This window comes from Neophocaena asiaeorientalis, unplaced genomic scaffold (genome assembly GCF_003031525.2).
Source record: "Neophocaena asiaeorientalis asiaeorientalis breed wild unplaced genomic scaffold, Neophocaena_asiaeorientalis_V1.1 scaffold204, whole genome shotgun sequence".
In the NCBI taxonomy this organism is placed as follows: domain Eukaryota; kingdom Metazoa; phylum Chordata; class Mammalia; order Artiodactyla; family Phocoenidae; genus Neophocaena; species Neophocaena asiaeorientalis.
In genome coordinates, this window is record NW_020173922.1 from 4,508,859 (window position 1) to 4,526,836 (window position 17,978).

The 17,978-nt window shown below is 54.8% G+C and overlaps 3 protein-coding genes across 4 annotated transcripts in view; all 3 read right to left on the minus strand.

The window, feature by feature from the left end:
- The window catches only part of LOC112404336 (solute carrier family 23 member 1), a 17,665-nt gene extending 17,134 nt beyond the window's left edge, over positions 1 to 531 (minus strand). Inside the window, exon 1 of one of the 2 annotated variants that reach the window (XM_024752209.1) lies at positions 27 to 531. In XM_024752209.1, coding sequence (XP_024607977.1) covers positions 27 to 443 — 417 coding nt within the window. In that variant the 5' untranslated portion in view covers positions 444 to 531. The remainder of the gene's footprint in view (positions 1 to 26) is intronic. The other variant, XM_024752210.1, reaches the window with a different exon arrangement.
- Positions 532 to 1,741: 1,210 nt separating this feature from the next.
- On the minus strand, positions 1,742 to 5,869 carry PROB1 (proline rich basic protein 1). Its single transcript, XM_024752195.1, has one exon. The coding sequence runs from the start codon at positions 5,860 to 5,862 to the stop codon at positions 2,797 to 2,799; it is 3,066 nt and encodes a 1,021-aa protein (XP_024607963.1). The 5' UTR covers positions 5,863 to 5,869; the 3' UTR covers positions 1,742 to 2,796.
- Positions 5,870 to 7,100: 1,231 nt separating this feature from the next.
- On the minus strand, positions 7,101 to 13,413 carry SPATA24 (spermatogenesis associated 24). Its single transcript, XM_024752194.1, has 6 exons — positions 13,276 to 13,413; positions 11,971 to 12,036; positions 11,610 to 11,740; positions 11,454 to 11,524; positions 7,997 to 8,099; positions 7,101 to 7,888 (listed from the first exon to the last, which is right to left on the minus strand). The coding sequence occupies exons 1-6, from the start codon at positions 13,390 to 13,392 to the stop codon at positions 7,759 to 7,761; spliced, it is 618 nt and encodes a 205-aa protein (XP_024607962.1). The 5' UTR covers positions 13,393 to 13,413; the 3' UTR covers positions 7,101 to 7,758.
- Between the last annotated feature and the right edge of the window lie 4,565 nt (positions 13,414 to 17,978).

Here is a 17,978-nt window from a genome sequence, read left to right on the forward strand (position 1 = left end):
GGGCGGCGAGGGGGTGGGGGGCTCACCTGGTAGGCCACTACCCTGCAGGCGTCACAGCGCAGGTGAGCAGGCATGTGTGCTGAGAACTTCTCTTCATCATCCAGCTCAGGGGCGGTGGCTGTGAGTGGGGCCCTGTCCCCAAGGCCCCCTGGGATGGTCCAGGCCCCCAGCAGCAGCAGCAACAGCGGCGACAGCCTCATGGTCTGTGGAGCTGGCTCAGCGAGCAGGGACTGTGGTTGGGGTGCAGGGGTGCAGGTGTGTACGTGCAGTGGGGGTTGCTGCAGAGAGCCTGCCCCAGACCAATGGGAAACCGACACCTCACCCTCCCGTTCTCTCCCTTCCCCCAGGGCCCTGCAGACACCACTCGCGCACTTCCTCTTGTGGGACCCCGTGGTTCCAGCCAATGAGGCAAGGAGAGGGGCTGGGCCTGGGCGAGGACACATGGGGGCTGATACCTCTCATGTCCTGGGACCTGAGCACATGGCAGGCACTACACTGAGCCCCTCAGGGAAGGAGGTGGCTTGTTACTGTTATCTTAAATCTACCCCTGAGGACACAAAGGTTCAGAGGAAAGTGACAAATCCAAGGCCACACAGTTAGAAGGGCTATGCTGAGATTGGAACCCAAGCCTGGTTGACCCCAAGGCACACTGGCCACTCAGCCACCAGGAGGAATGAGGCCACAGGCGTGGCTGCCAGCCAAGGCTCCCTCCCTGAGAGGCAAGTTCGCTGAGGCAGGGATGCCACAGTGTATGAAAGACACACATGGTTCCCTCCCCCAGGCCACACCCAGGCGCGGAAGGGCACTCTGGGGGTGCTAAGGGACCGCAGCAGGAAATCAGACACCTTACACCAGTTGTTCCAGCCATCGTGGCCGCGGGGTCAGCGATTTATTGCACACCACGATGCGGTGAGGGGGAGCGGCCCAGGGCCCTCCCTGCCATCAGGACCAGCACCTCCAGCCACAGAAAGATGTCCAGGTTATTCTGACTCATAGTTCTCTCAGTCAGCTTCCAGTTCAAGGCAAGGGGGCAGTGACTCCAAGGGATCCAGGCCCCCCGGAGGCCTGGAACTTAAGGAAGGCATTGATCTCCATCCCTGACACTCCTTCTAATGGTAACTGTTCTTCCCCAAACTCATCACATCACATACCAGTCCCACAAGGCCCAGCCACTTCACTCAGAACTCTACACAGACCCCCACGCAGAGCACCTCCCACACCATGCATCTCCCTCTGCTCTCCTCAGAAGCTCCTGGAATCTCAAGGCAATTGGAACACAGGCCCTGGGTCCCGTCCCTTCCTATGCTGTGATGAACCTGAAGAGCTAGCCCCTCCCTAGGCATGTTTGCCACACCTGTTACCAGGGCAGTGGAACCAGATGAGGGCTCCTCACAGGGGCATCCCTTCTTTTGCCAGCCCTAACCCACCCTCCACCCCACCCAGAGAGATCAAGAGTCTCCTCTGGGACAACAGCTCAACCATCCTCCGTGCTTTTAAGTCTTTCCTGACGACACACTCATCTGTCCCCCACCCTCGGTGGGAATGGCTGGAACCTCCACTCCTAACCCCAGGACCAGCCAGTTCAGCTCTGAGGGCTTAGACAAGCCAAGTCAGAGGCCGGGGTTGAGGGGAGAATGAGGGGCGGTACTCCCAGCTGGAGACTACAGTCACCTCCCCACCTTCCCCACAGCACCCCCACCCCAAGTCCCGGGATGACCCTCCACGGCCCCTCCCATATTACTTCCCTCTCCACCTCCACTACCTGTCCCCGCAGCTCTCTCTCTCAGATGAGACTCACCTAGGGCCTGCGCTAGCCACCCTCCCCTGCAGCCTCCCAGGCCAAGGCTCAGATCCTCTTGCAAAGAATAACAGATTTGATAGCCAGTGTCTTTCTCTCTTCATCCCATCAGTGCTCACTAGCCTGTTCCACCTCTGCTGGGCCCACCTTCAGGGAGACACAGACAGCTCACTACCTCTGGGGGCAGCCCTGTCCCCTGCAGTTCCCATTTCCTGCTGCCCCCGAGGAACCCCATCACCCCCTCAGGTCGGCATCTGGGGCCATGTCCTGGGATTTCTCACGCTACCAACTAAAAATTGTCACTAGCCAGTGCAATCGCTGACCTTCAATACACCCTGAAAGGACTTCTGGGCAGAGATCAGGAATGAGGCCCTCTGTGCTCTGGGAAAAACTAGCAGAACAGGCCTTTAGATAGTCAGATATTTTCAGAAGATTTTATGAGCCCAATTTCTTGCATCTTCTCATAACTAGAAAAGCACTAAAATCATTAATGGACATCTGCTCCTTGTGACTAGCAGCGACCTTCTGCCAAAATGTGTGCTTGATTGCCTGTATCCTCCTTCACCAAACCCACATCTATACTGACTTCCCCCACTTACCTCTTCAGAGCAGTTCCTCAGTGCTGAGAGGCTGTCTCCCAGGCTTATAGTTTTCATTTTGCCCCAAATAAAACCTAACTCACAACTCTCACGTTCTGCATTTTTTTCATCCCACAACACACACACACACAGCCCCCCAACACACCACACTCTGGGAATGCTTGGGAAAGGGGTATACGATTCTGTCCGGGGAGGAAACAGGCAGCCACTTCCTGAGCTCCAGCTCCATCAGCGCTGGGGGTCTCAGATAAGCACTCTGAAGGTAACTTCTGGTCTGAAGACTGCATGAGATGGGTAAAAGAAAGAGGTGATAGAAGGAAAAGAGGGCACAGGACTGGATGCCAGAACTTCCAAGGCCATTAACGGGCCCCAACACCATGGGGATCAGGCCCTGGGGCCTCACACGGGGAACAAGGAGCCCTTGCTCGGCTGAGCGGGACCCAAGCTGGAGGGTGGAGCACAGAGGAGCAGAGGAGGCGCGGGGCTGGGGGTCCCGCTCACTGGCAGGTAGTACATCCCGTCCAGGGGCCCCGCCTCGGAGGCCCAGGGTAGCTGGGGGCCGCTGAAGGCCGGCGGGCCCGGGGATGGTGGCAGTGAGAGGCCAGGGATAGGCCCATAGGCCGGCGGGTAGAGGCCGGGGCCCAGGGCCAGCGGGGTGTAGACGCGGCGGGGTGGCACCGAGGGCGAGGGTGGCAGCAGCACCTCCACGTACTGCCCGCTTTCGGGGTCGAAGAGCAGCCGCAGCCGAGGCTGCCTCGGCGCCTCCACAAAGTAGTAGCGGCCGCTCTCTGGGTCCACCAGGACCTTCCCCGGGTGCGCGGCCCCGGGCGGCCTGCGCGCCCCCTGGGAGGAGCCTTCCGGGGACCGGTCCATGGGAGGCGCCGAGGCGGCGCGGGCCTGGGGCGAGGCCGCTCTGCCAGCGGACGCTTGGGGCTCCCGCGGGAGGGGCGACTGGACCGCAACCGCGGGCTCAGGGGCCATAGGTGGCGTCTCCTGTTTCGGTGCTATTCCAGGGCTCGAGCTAGGGTACGCCTGCGGGGAGCTAGGGCGGGGCGGTCCGGGAGGTTGGGTCCCTGCCGGCCCTATCGGCGACTTCTGGGGTGAGGTGCGAGCGCCGCCTAGAGGGCTGGTACGACCCTTGTCGTCGGGGACCAGGCGCTGGGGCTCTGCATCCCTGTTCTTTCCGCCAGGACCGCGCACCACGACTCCCTGGGTTCCCTCCGGCCGGCGGCCTAGGGCCAAGGCACCAGGCAGGCGGATCTCAGTGCGCGCGAAGGGTTTCGCCGTGCTGTTCTCTGCCCTCCGCCGCAGGACCCCGTTGGGCTGCGTAACGTCCCGGGGGACTGGGTCTGTGGTTGGCTCTGGGGTCTCGTAGGGGTGTGACACGACCGGCAGAAAGTCCTTGAGAAAAACGGAAGTGTAGTGAGCTGGGGCGGGGGCCCCCAGCGCCTGAAGCTCTTGTGTCTTGGATGCGCCACCTTCCTCCCCGCGGGGTTCCGCAGGAGGCGCAGGGAGCCCTGAGCCTGGGGTGCTTGCCGCGAAGCTTGGCGCGTATGTGGTCTTCACCATCTTGCGCACGTCGCGGGGCCGCGGAATGGCTACGCGCGGGCGTCCCGAGGCCGCTTCTCCAGAGCCCAAGGCTTCCGGGCGCGCATCGGCATCCAGGGTGCCCACGAGGCGACTGAAGGGCAGCTGGGGTGCAGCCACCGCTGGCGACAGCTGGCTGCCTGGGAAGGCAAGATCCGGCATCTCCCGCGTGGACGGACTCTGCGCCTCTGTTAGCTCTGGAGTCCCGGGTGCAGGTGGCGTGGGTGGCACCAGTTCCTCCTGGGCTACGCCATTCATAGCTCCCCGCGTAGAAACTACCGCTGAGCTCTGCACTGTGGAGTCCCACGTCTCTTGGGGCGATGGGCTCCACGTCCCAGTAGGACGATCTGGAGTCTCCCATGAGGACAAGTTTGGCCGGGACGGGCTCCTACTCCCCTCAACTGTATCCCCACCTGCCGGATGCGGAACCTCCCACGAGGAAGGAGCTTCGGGGGATGGGCTTCTTGCACTGGCAACACCCCGATTCCACTGGGAAAGGGTCGGAGGGGAAGGGCTCTTTCTGCTGACAGTTTCCGTGACAACAGCATCCTGATTTCCCCATGCGGAGGATGCCTCGGGGAGCGACGGGCCACTCACCTTCCGGATAGCCCTATTCCACGGGGACAGGTTCTGGGGCGAGGGGCAGCGAGGACCCCGCACGGTCCCATTTGGGGCTTGCCACAGCGGGGATGGGCTTCTCGGTCTCACGGCCCTACTCGAAACCTCCCGGGGGGCCCTAGACTGGGAAGACGGACTCTGTGCCCTCAGGGCAGTTCGATCCGGAGTCTCTTGCGGGAACCGAGTCTTGGGTTCCTGGTGGTGCGCCTCCTGGATCTTCTCCCCAGACTGCAGGAAGATGCTGGAACTAACTGGACCTAGAGGCTCGGTCCCGGGCGCGGGCTTGTCGCGCCGAATTGCGCGCTCACGGAGGCTAGGCCACGGTCGTGGGGCCCTGGCGGGGCCTGAACTATAATGCACACGAGGTGGCCGAGACCTGGCCTCCTTCAGCGCCACTCGAGTACTGCGGGGCGTTTCCGGGGCCGCAGGCTCTGGCGGTACCGTGGGTCCGAAGGTGGCGCTGCTTGGGGCAGGGGTCGCGGGGCTCAGTTTTCTGGCCAGCGCCGTCTGCACGAGGTCCGCGGCAGCCTGCAGGCGGCCCAGAGACTCGTCCAGGGAGCCGGTGCGCAGGAACAGTCGCGGGGGCGACGCGCTGGCCTCCCGCGGGGGACTCCGGGGCCGGGGGCGCAGCTCGATCTGACGTTTGGGCACCGTCCGGGGCCTGGCAGGCGCGGCACGCTCCTCCAGCGCCACCTCCACACACTCGAACTGCGCTGGGGTGGCAGGACTCGGCCCGCGGGGTCGCAGCTGCAGGTAGGTGGCCCAGCGGGAGCCACCGTCGGGGCCCTGGGGCTGCGGTTCGGCAGAGATGGGAGACGCGGAGCCGGGCGGAGAGAGGCTGCGGAAGGCCTGCGTCGTGAGCTGTTGCACCTCGCTATCCTCTGCGTCAGAACGGCTGAACAGGGGCCCGGCGCCGAAGATGACTTCCATCTCCCCCGACGGCAGCATGCGCAGCTGGGGCTGGGGTGGCCGCGGGCCCGAGGCCGGGCCTCGCGGGAAACCCGAGCCGGGCCCGAGCTGCTGGCGGCTATTCTGGGCACTGACGGACAGGCGAGGCTGCGCGCCCTCCCCCAGCACAGGGGCCACCGTGGGCCAATTCGCCCTGCCCTCCGCGTCCAGCCCAACGTCCGGGGGCTCTGGAGAACCCGGAGCCGTGTGGTAGGAGCCCGACGAACTGGAGGAGTCCTGGCGCCGCGCGGGGGCCGCGGGCAGCCGCCCTGGGACCCCGAGCAGGGTTGGCAGGGCGAAAGCGGTCAGCATGCTGAGGCCGGACGCCGCGCACTCTCTCCCTCGCGTTCGCCTCTGCTGGTGCCGCGGACGCCAGCACTGTCCCCGCCCCGCCCGCGGGTGCCGTGGGATCACCGCGCCTTAAAGCGGCCGCGTCCGCTCCCGAGACGGCGGCGTAGGCAGCCGAAAAGACCTGGGCCCTGGGTCCTACCCTCCCAGACCCCTTCTCTGGCGCGGCCGGAGAGCCTGGGGTGGCATTCCAGGCTTTGGTGAGGGGAGGGCAGGCATCCAACTTGTACGCAGGAGCTAGGCCCAGCTCCACTCATCCATCACAGGTGACGGAACGGGGGCTAAGCAGGGACCTGCCTGAGATCAAGCACTACGGCATGTGGATCAGAGTGTGAGCCAGGAGACCAGACAACTAAGGTCTTGCTAACAATTTCATCTTTATGTCAGCCCCCCGCGTCTTCCCATCACTGCAGTGCACCCCTCCTCCCTGGCCCTCCCATAGTCTCGCTAGAGCTCATAAGGGTGCATCCCCCCTCACCTTTGATAGAGGAGCATGGCTTGGAGGGCTCCCCCCGACTCCAAAAGTTGTACTGGGGCCTCAAAAAACTGCTGTCCCTGGCTGGACCCACTGCCCTTAGTGGAAACCTAGGCTGGAGGGGACAGTTTTAGCTTTTCAGGCTTCCAGAACAAGGCCTGGATGCTGATGTGGCATCTCTTAGGAACCTCTAGGGTAGCTGTGGTCCCTTCTCTAAAGCCCCTCTGAGGCAAGAATAGCTCTGTGCTCCCCCATACACTCACAAGGCCCTCATTCCAGCCCCTGCCACCTTAGGACTTGCCCTGGGGACAAGTGCTGATGGGGAAGCAGCCACCACCTGTCACTCTCCTGGGACAATGACAATGGGCACCACTTGCCCTTAAACTTCTGGCTTCAAGGTCCTGCTATGACTCAGGCCCCAGCTGGCCCTGGAGCAAGAGCACTGGCCCCTCCTACGCATTCATTCTCACACTGAGCCAGGAAAGGCTAGACTTGACAAATCTGACTCAGCCTCCCTTGAGTGGGACCCCTGCCTGGTGTGTCCCCTTTATCACCTACAGCACATTAGTGATGGCTTCTGGGAGGATCCAACCTGTCCATCACATCCAGCCCTGCGTATGCAACTTGAGCACGTCATAGCCCCTTCACACACTGTTTCCCCACCTTAAAAATAGACATAGCAGAAGAAAAACACGCACACACACACACACACACACACACACAACACAGCATTGTCCTCTCCCCCTCCTCCATTTGTGCAGGCTAGTAAGCGTCTAAGTTTGGGAGAAGCGTAAGAAGGTGCAAATGTGATTCACAGGTACAGCGTTACTGTTATGTGATGGAAACTGATTTCCCAAATTCACTGTGGTCCTGGAACCCACCATCTTTGAACTCTCCAGTCGGGGTTTCTCATAGACACATACACAACACATACACAGATAGCCCTTCAAGTTGGGAGAGTTAAATTTACCAGGGCACTGGGGTAACCAGGGTTGTTTATATAGGAAGGAATTTAATACCAAGAGTAAGAAGGGACAGTGCCTACTAGACAACCAAGTAGTCCTTCCCTAGGCTACAACCCCATACCCCCATGGGCCCCCACTGCTACCCAAAGGAGGGAGGGAGGGGAGTAGCAGGGGCTGGAGACTCGAGGAGCATCCATTCTGAACACAGCAGTGGCCTGGCAGGTGGTGGTCCAAAAGGCAGGCAGGGAAGAAGGAAAGAGTGTCTTTTGCCTTTCGCCCTACCTCTTCCCTGGGGTCCAGGCCACTGTGAGGCCTGAGGGAGGTACCCACAGGGATCAGAAGGGTCAGGATGGGGACCACCACAGCAGATAAGGCAGAGGTTGGGCATTACAGCCAGATAACAGGAAGGAGACGCCCATTTTATTTTTCCCTGGAACACTGGCGGCTCCAGGTCTGACGCATCCCCGAGGCTTTCTTATGCTTCTGGTCCAGCACCTGGACCATGTAGTTCTCCTGCTGCTTCTGGATCCGAAAGTCAGACATGTGATTCCTGCAACGGAGCCGGCTGGGCATGGGCTGGGGACAGCCCAAGGGTAGGAACCAGAGGTCTGGCTCCCCACTTCCATCAACAATCCCCAGCGTGGCCCGGACCCCTCACCTGAAGATCTCTTTCTGCTGGCTGATAACTTGCTGCAACTCCTTAATCTCATTCTCTTTGCCATTAAGTATATCTTCTTGCTTTATAACGTGAGACTCAATTTCTATGGGGGAGAGAGGCAGGGAGGAGGAGTGGTTCCCGTCCCATGAGGTCCTTCCTGAAATAAGGCATTCCTTCAGGGGTCTCTTCAGAACTTGGCTCCCCCAACCCAGGGGTTGTCCAACAGTAGCTGCTAATACCTTCGTAAGAATGAGTTTATTATGGAGTCATGATGGGGTGGGAGTGGAGTGCACAACATCTTGATGAATGTGTCAGTGACTTTACAGCTCTATTCTGGACCAGGTAGCTCACATGAGGGCAGGCAAGGGCCCTTGGAGAGAGATGGTCAGCCCTGCCCAAAAGCAGGAGGATGAATGGCTCCTGCCCTCAACTCCTGCAACTCTTTACAGATATCACCTCCTTGGCGAGACCCTTCCTAGTCTAAAATCACAACCCTTCCCAATACTTCCTATCCCCCTTTCCTGCTTTATTTTCCTTCTTAGCACTTATATCTCACAGACCATACATTTTGCTCATTTGTCTTTTCCTCTACTAGGATATAAGGTCCACAAGGACAAGGATTTTTTGTTTTATTCACGGCTTTAACCCTAAGGGCTAAAATAGTACCTGGCACGTACTAGATGTACAATACTTTTACTTGTGGAATGAACAGGATGTCCCCTGGGCCTTTAGGTCTTAGCAACATCACCTAGTTCAGTCATTTCAATCCAACCAGAACTACTGAGGACCAGCTGGATGCCCAGCCCTGTGTTAGGGCCTCAGGGGAGAAGACAGGATCCCTATTCCACAGGGCGGGTGGGGAGGACCCAGGGAGATAGTGGTGGCAAAGATTAAGTGCTCATTAGAAGCAAGCGTAAGTTTTGTGTCTTGGGTTAAAATCCAGTGAGGCTGTAGGGATCTCGGGTTGCTTCATTTACATAATGTCCCTCAGGGAGTCCTGGAAAATTCTGATCCTCAAAGGAAGAAAATCCTACTGCTTTTAAAGGCTGGACAAAGATTAACTAGAACATAAGCTCTGAAAATGCAGATATACTGAAGCAGTGAAGGTTTCAAAAGAGAAGATCTGATAAAAGTTAAGGCACATGTTACAGAGAGACATGGGTGAAGGAAAAGAATGAAAACATGGGCTCACTGGGTCACAGGACCAGGACTATTGAACCTCCTTCCCCAGGTCATCCAGTGAATCCAAACTGATTGCTTGTGAAGTTCTTATGGGAAAAAAGTAACATAGGGCTTCCCTGGTGGTGCAGTGGTTGGGAGTCTGCCTGCCGGTGCGGAGGACGCGGGTTCGTGCCCCGGCCCGGGACGCAAAAAAACAGTATCATAAATGTGTTTGATTCTTTTAAAATAAATGAGAGCTAAATTTAGAATAAACAGCACCCAATGAGAGAATGGTTAGAAAAGCCTTTTGAGAATAAGAAACTATGTAAGAGTAAAACTGGAACCATGCAAAGGGAGGTCGGGGGGTGGGAGACAGGCTAGGGGGTAGCTCAGGTCACCAGATCTCCTCATGTGAGGGCTTATGCCCTACTGGAGGAGTTCAGGACATTCTTGGGGGAGGCAGCCAGGCCTGTGACTCACACACCTTCCACAAGCAGTTGCAAAGCCCCGAGGCCCTGGCTGATCTCTAGGAAATGTCCTAGAGGAAGGGCCTCTAGCAGCACCAGGAAAGAACCCTAGGTTCCTTTTAGGGAAGTGGGGGGATGTCCAGGGGAAGGGGAAGGACTAGGAGACCAACATCCTTGGGTATGGAGGCACTGACTGCCTGTTGGGCTCCAGGAGGTCCTAACAGGAGCTCTTTTTTAAAATTTATTTATTTTATTTATTTTATTTTTGGCTGCATTGGGTCTTCGTCGCTGTGGGCGGTCTTTTCTCTAGTTGCGGTGAGCGGGGTCTACTCTTTGTTGCGGTGCGCGGGCTTCTCATTGCGGTGGCTTCTCATTGCGAAGCACGGGCTCTAGGCACGCGTGCTCAGTAGTTGTGGCTTGTGGGCTCTAGAGCGCAGGCTCAGTAGTTGTGGCGCACAGGCTTAGTTGCTCTGCGGCATGTGGGATCTTCCCGGACCAGGACTTGAACCTGTGTCCTCTGCATTGGCAGGCGGATTCTTAACCACTGCACCACCAGGGAAGCCCTAACAGGAGCTCTTGATCAAACAACCATGAGGCTTGTTAGTCCACTTGGCCAGATTAAGATGGCAGCCTGCTGGCATCTTTCCAGTGACAATACTCACCAGGGGAGAGAGAAGGCTGCATTGGTGGGTAGGGGGTGCCCAAGGCTCCAGGTGGGGGCCCATCAGGAGAGACACTGAACCTCTTTTGGGCTTGAATTCTGGCCTACTCAAAATGAATGCTGCAGTGAATGAAGGAAATGTTGTATATGGAATTCACATCTACTTCTTTTTTTTTTTTTTTTTTTTTGGGGTACGCGGGCCTCTCACTGTTGTGGCGTCTCCCGTTGTGGAGCACAGGCTCCGGATGCGCAGGCTCAGCGGCCATGGCTCACGGGCCCAGCCACTCCGCGGCATGTGGGATCTTCCCAGACTGGGGCATGAACCTGTGTCGCCGGCATCGGCAGGCGGACTCTCAACCACTGCACCACCAGGGAAGCCCCACATCTACTTCTTAAACTAGGTAAGGGGAGTTTAGCATTCTGGGAAAATGAAAGGGGGTCCTAAGGTCTCAGGACACTGGGTAGCTCACTGAAAGTGCCCCACAACTCAGAGCACCGAGTCAACAAATGGCCACAGGCATCTGCATAGAGCAGAGTTGAAACCTAATGGCCCACAGATATATTTTCCTTGGCCCATACAATACTTTAAAAATTTCTAAATCAGTTGCCAACCCTAAAAATTCAGAAAAGCTTCCATTAAAATGTGGTTTCCAGTTTCTTTTTTAAAGATCTGACAGTACTGGGCCCCTATTCCCACGGCAGAGGTTCTAGGCCCTTGAGAGGGGGCATGGTTCTCCACATTACCACAGTCCCCACTCCTCCTATTGGGTCCCCAACACTGAAACTAAGGGTCAGATTCCACACAGCACGGTGATTGCCCCGTTGTTCCTCTGGTAACAGAGTTATAAATCAAGTACACTATTTCTAATAGTCACCAAAAGTGGGAAAACAAAAAGGTAGACTAAGAAGGTCATATGTTTCAAGAAAAATGGGAGCGAGCCCATTCCTTTATGGCCATGAAGAATACTGTACACCAACTACTTCCCTCATTTCCGTGGCCTGCCTGGTCCCTGAAGGCCTTTGCGAAGGTGTGGCCCACCTGGGCTTGCCTTTATCCTCAGCCAGGGGCAGAAGTTGGGGTGAAACCCTGCTCTGAACACAGGCACTGGGCTGTGAGGGAAGAGCCCACGTATGTAAGCATGGGAGGGAGCGTGGGCCTCCCGCCTACCATTGCACTTGGTGATTAGCTGTTCCTTCTTGCTGGACTCCTGCAGGGCTCTGCTCTTGACACTGGAGAGCCTGAGTGGAGAAGATAAGAAAGGGTGGGAAGGCTGATGGGCAGATGGGACCCCCAACCGTTCCCCCACTACCAAGGCCCACTCACGCCTTTTCAAAAGCCAGCTTCTCTTTCTCCAGCTGTTTAGACAGCACCTCTACCTCTCCGAGGGTAAACTGCAACTTCTCCTCTTCCTTGGCCAGGAGAACCTTGGTCTTGGCATGGGCAGCTTTCTCTTCCTGCAGGGGCAGCAGCAGTGACCTCATTATCCCAAGCCACGTTGGGTCTCCTAGGCTCCCTTAACCAGCCCCCTTTCTCAGAATGGCACATAGAAGCCAGGGTACAGGAAGATTCTGTCCTTACTATTGGGGCTGGAGGCTCTCAGAGGCTAATACTCAATGACTCTACCCAATCACAGGGATCCTGGGAAATGGGGGAAGCTTAGAAGCTGACAGAGGCCATCACTTACCACCAGCTTTTTCTCCACTGCCTGGAACTCTTCTTTACTGACAAAATTTTCATCCTGGAGAAACATCTGCAACAGAGGCTGGCTCAGGGAGGGGCTGGGGTGGTAGGGGTTTCTCTCGGGACCAGGACTGAGGATAGATAATGGGATGCCCGGGGCACCTAGGATGACACTGGGGCCCAGGAAAGGGAGAGTTCATTCCACAAGATTCACTGATGCTCAGCTCTATGTCCTGCCCTCAAGTAGCAAGAAGTCTCATGGAGAAGACAGCCCACGGCCACCACTTCTAACATGGTGTGTGCTATGATGGAGGTTCCCAGAGGAGGCCCCTGACCCGGCCCGGGGAAGGGTCAGAACAGCTTGAAGGGAAGGGGATGTCAACCTGATATCTGACTGCTAAATAGGGGTGGGCCACAAGAAGAGGATGGAAAAGAAGTGTTCCAGACGGTGAGAACACACATGCAAAGGCCAGCTGCCAACAGAAAGACCTGGGTACCTAAAGGTATGCAGGTAATTCAGTGTCCAGAGCTGCATACTACCGTTAAAGAAATAGATGTGAAGTCAGTTTTATGTGTCCCCACCTTCTTACCCAGATAAAAAACAAAACAGAAAAACCATGAACTCCAGTTGGCCAGCATTTTACCATGCCTGTCCATGTAATCTGTGGCTCCAATGCTTTGCACACATGAACAGGGGTTTGACCAAAAAAGCAAAAGCAAAGGGACATAAAGGGGTTGGAAGCCTTTAAGTCAACATGTGAAGAGCCAATTCTGTGCTTACTGCACTCGTCATGGGGAGGGGATTCCATAATAGGAACGATGTTATAGTTACTCTGCACACAAGGGCCTTGGCAAGTCAGTGAAGTCATCTTCAATTAGAAATGAGGAAATTGGGAATTCCCTGGCGGTCCAGTGGTTAGAACTCCAGCTTTCACTGCGAGAGGCCGGGGTTGGATCCCTGGTCAGGGAACTAAGATCCCTCAAGCCATGTGGCGAGGCCAAAAAAAAAAGAAATGGGGAAACTAAAGCTCAGTGAATAGATGGGCATATCTATCAGGCCCTGCACAACCAGTCAAAGAGAGTAGGAAACAACTTGGCGTTGACTAAAATTCCCCGGTAAATATTCACGAGACACTGCCCCCTTTTGGCTCCACCTCTACCAGCCGGAACACATCTGGGCCCCGCCTCCTCGTGATGACGCCATTGGCAATGTGCTCTCGGCCCGCCCCTGGCATCGGGACAGCGTCTGGCCCCGCCCCCACCACTTAGGCGTCCAGTCCGGCATCCCCCAGCTCTTCTGGTTGCGTACCACGTTCCTCAGCTGGTGGATCAGTTCCTCCTGAGCCTCAATCACGTCCCGCAGTTGATCGAAGGCGAGACACACTGATCCTGAACCCCCCTGCGACCACCCGACGGGCGTCGCCATCTTTCGCCCCCGCCAGCTCGTTGGAAATGGCTGCCGCGGCTTGCCTCCTCGCTGACGCCCACCAATGAAAATGAGACGCCACAAAGCACCCTGGCAACCAGGGGCGGGGACTTCCTTTGTTAGCAGGGATGGGGCCCGCCTCTTAAAGGAGCCGCTCTCTTAGAGGAGCCGCCTGGGGAAGAGAACCTCCAACACCGTTAGTAATTTAAGTTTATAGGGAATTTGCACATCTATTATACGATATGTTTCTCACGCAGTCCTGAGGAGCGGGCAGGGCCCGGCTTATACTTACTGTAAGGGCTGAGGGTCAGGCAACACTCAGGCACCAGCCCTCACCCTTCTCCCAGGGCCCAAGACCCTGAAGCAAGGGTCAGCTGAGACAACCCCTGCATATTTAGCTTCACATGTCTCTTTATTCCACTCTAATCTCTAAATTTCCCCCATAGTATGAGACTCCAGCCTCCTGTGATCTTTATTCCTCCTAGGAACACACTTAGTACTTAGGGGGCCTGAGCCTAAGCAATGAAGGGAAGCTCAAGAATAGAAAAGGAGAGTGGCTTCACCCAAGATAAGAGTCCTCACATTCTGGTACCAGGCTCTGGACAGCCTGAAGAGCCTGAAGATATTAAAACTGAAGTCAGGCATGAAGGAGACTTGTAAAATGGAGGCAGGGAAGGATAAGGTGATCACACATCCCCACCAATCCTCATTGAGGGCTTGTTTTTTTTTTTTTCCGGTACGCGGGCCTCTCACTGCTGCGGCCTCTCCCGTTGTGGAGCACAGGCTCCGGACGCACAGACTCCGCGGCCATGGCCCACGGGCCCAGCTGCTCCGCGGCATGTGGGATCCTTCTGGACCGGGGCACGAGCCCGGGTCCCCTGCATCGGCAGGCGGACTCTCAACCACTGCGCCACCAGGGAAGCCCTGAGGGCTTGTTTTGAAACCCAAATAAGATTACGCTCAGGCTATTAGATATTAGCTATTACCAGAGCTAATATTTATCGAGTATTCACTATTTCGTGACACCATTATGCCTTATTAGTGTTATTTCATGTGATCCTCACAATAACCTTGTGAAGTAGGTTCTAATGTCCACATTTTACAGATGAGAAAATGCAGGTTCTATGAGAATGAATAACCCAATAAGCCAAGGTCACCCAAGCTAGTGAGCCTTGGAACAGGGTTTTGACAGAGGCAGTCTGATTCCAGAGTCCATGTTCTTAACCGTGATGCTGTGATGCATTTTGGTTGAACATAATGGATTCTGAAGTTATGGAATTTGAAACCCCCAAGTAGGAAATGACTATATTAAGAAGGAGTTTGGAAAAAATGTTGTCGATGACCACAAAGGGAAGTTGAAATTTCAGGTAAGCCACTTAGGCTGCTCTCCTTAGCTGCTTAGGTGCCTCTTTTTGGCTAGAGGTTGTGACCTAACAAACATGGCCATTCCTGTGGCTCTCCCAGTGGTAGCCCTTGTTTTATCTTTCCTTTTTTATTGTGTCTGTTCTCATGTCCTTGAAGGCAAGGCCACCTCTGTTGATCAGTTTTTAAGGGCCTAGAGCTGTAGAGTCCAACAGAATTTCTCTGACAGAAATGTTCTGCACCGTCCAGTACCAGCAGCCAGTAGCCTCACGTGGCTCAGCAGTACTTGAAATGTAGCTCAGGTGACTGAGGAATTGCTTTTTAAATTTTTTAAAATTCCAATTAAAATTTAAATTTAAATAGCCAGGGACTTCCCTGGTGGCGCAAAGGTTAAGAATCCACCTGCCAATGCAGGGGACACGGGTTCGAACACTGGTCCGGGAAGATCCCACATGCACAGAGCAACTAAGCCCGTGCGCCACAACTACTGAGCCTGGGCTCTAGAGCCCGTGAGCCACAATGGCTCACGTGCTACAACTACTGAAGCCTGTGTGCCTAGAGCCCATGCTCCTCAAGGAAGAGTAGCCCCCGCTCACTGCAACTAGAGAAAGCCCAGGCACACCAATAAAGACAAAACGCAGTCAAAAGTAAATAAATAAATAAATAAATAATAAATTTAAATAGTCAGTTTTGGCTAGTGGCTACTGTATTGGATATCATGGGACTATAGGGTGCTCTGTGGTTTTTGTGCCTCAGGACAGAGACCTCTAGGAATTTTGTCTTTCAAATGTGAATGCTCCTTTGAATTACCCTGGACAAAGCTGCACATTGCTCTGGGGCAGCGATCACTGAATCTCCCCATGGACTCTGTCCCCTCTCTAGGGTTTTTTAGGAGGTGCTGCTTGATGTTCCCTTGCCACTCAACATTCACCTCCACCAGCTGCCCTCCACATTTAGGGCAAAACCCTAAAAGGCTCCAGCAGCCAGCTCCTGAGGATGGGAAGTTATGAGCAAAGAGAGAACCCTGGATCCAGGTCCGCACCCTGCATACTAGCATGGACATGAGGGACAGTCACCCTGGTTGGGGATTGCCACGGACTCCCACTCTATGTCAACAAAAACTACAGGTTCTTAGTCAGCTGGGGCTCAGCAAAGCTCAGAATAACATGACATCACAGATAGCTTTGTGATCCTGCCCTGGGAAGTGCTGCCTTTCTGCACAGGCTTGTCATACTGGTTGATGTTCTGGTTATCTACTGCTGTATTAACAAATCACCCAAAATTTACAGCTTAAGAAAGAAAATCACTTTGCTCAGGAATCTTCACTTTGGGCAGGGTTCAATAGTGAAAGCTTATTTCTGCTCTATGCCTGGGATGGTTAGTGGGGTGGGGGGTGAGGGTATGAGAAGTTCCACTTCCAGGACGGCTCACTCGCATAACTGGCAAGTTGGTGCTGTCAGCTGGGAGCTCATCTAAGACTCAGGACCAAGGTTCTTGGTTCCTCACCATGCGCCACTTGGGCTTTCTCATAGCATGGTGATTGGGTTTAAAAGAAAGCATCCAAAGTGATGAAACAGAGGGAATACCCTAGTAGTCCAGTGGTTAGGACTCTGTGCTTCCACTGCCGGGAGCCCGGGTTCCAAAAACAAAAACAAAAACAAAAACAAAAACAAAAACAAAACACAAAGTGACGAAATGAGAGATGCCAGTTTTATTAAGGCCTGGGCCTAAAAACTGGCATAGTGTCATTTCTGCCCAACCCTATTCGTCAAGGAACCACAGAGTCCGTATTCAAGCAGTGGGGACACGTCCTACCTTTTTTTTTTTTTCTTTGTGGCACATGGGCCTCTCACCTCCGTGGCCTCTCCCCCCGCGGAGCACAGGCTCCAGACCTGCAGGCCCAGCGGCCATGGCCCATGGACCCAGCCGCTCCGCGGCACACAGGATCCTCCCAGACCGGGGCACGAACCTGCGTCCCCTGCACTGGCAGGCGGACTCCCAACCACTGCGCCACCAGGGAAGCCCCATCCTACCTTTTGACAGGAGTAGTTTCAAAGAATTTGAGCTGTACTTCCAGAGGAAGTCCTGACAGATGACATGTCATTTTCTTCAAGGTTCAGTTCAGATAATACCAGACTGGAACTTAGTCTAATGGGGGAGACAGATAATAATCAAATAAACACCCAAATAAATCCCAGTTTAAGTCACTATTCAAGTAAATAGCATTATAGCTATGAGAGGTACAAGAAGGAGAGGAATGAGAATAATTTAAAAGGAGATTTAGCCCAGCCTGGGGTGTCAGGTGTGAGGAAGAGATGTTTGAACTGAATGAAACCTATTAAGGTAACCAGGAGGCACTTTGCAAAGGGGGCAGGGGCAAGTGAATGGGAAAGGCTTCCAGAAAGAGTGAACAGTATATACAAAGTCCCTTGGGCAAAAGGGTTGGCATAGTGTAGTAACTAAAAGGCTAGTATGGCAGAAAAGAAAAAGATGTACAGGACAAGCAGGGGTAGCGGCCAGAAACTTGGTAGAGCCTTGTTAAGTATTAGGCCATACTGAAGACTTTGCTGATTTTTATTACAGGGGCAAAAGAAAGGTACTGAAGTATTTTAAACAAGAGGGTGATATGCTATAATTTATGCTTTGAAAAGATCTCTCTGGTTGCAGCAAGGTGTACAGATTGGAGATGGCCCTAAGTAAATGCAGAGACTACTTAGGCAGCTACTGCAGTGGTTTCTGTCAGAGAAAGTGGATGGTATTTGGGAGTCAGATGGTATCAGAGGAGATGAAGAGAGAAGATGGATTTAGGATGTTCTGGAGGTAGAATTTATAGGACTTAATGATGGAGGGGATATGGGAAAAAGGGAGTCGAGGTATTTGGTTATCTACTGCTGCAGACTACCACAAAATGTAATGGCTTAAAACAGTAGCCAGGGGACTTCCCTGGTGGTCCAGTGGTTAAGACTCTGCGCTTCCAATGCAGGGGCCGCGAGTTCAATCCCTGGTCGGGGAACTAAGATCCCACATACCGCTTGGCGTGGCCAAAAAAAAACAAACAAACAAACATTAGCCAGTGTATTATTTGCTCATGGTTCTGCAGTTTGAACCAGGCTTGGCAGGGCAGCTCATTTCTGCTGTGATCATCAGCGTGGGTGGCAACCAGTTTGGCTCAGATTGTGTCTGGGTTCAGTTCTTGCTGCCAGCTCAGTTGTTTGGTTCTCCTC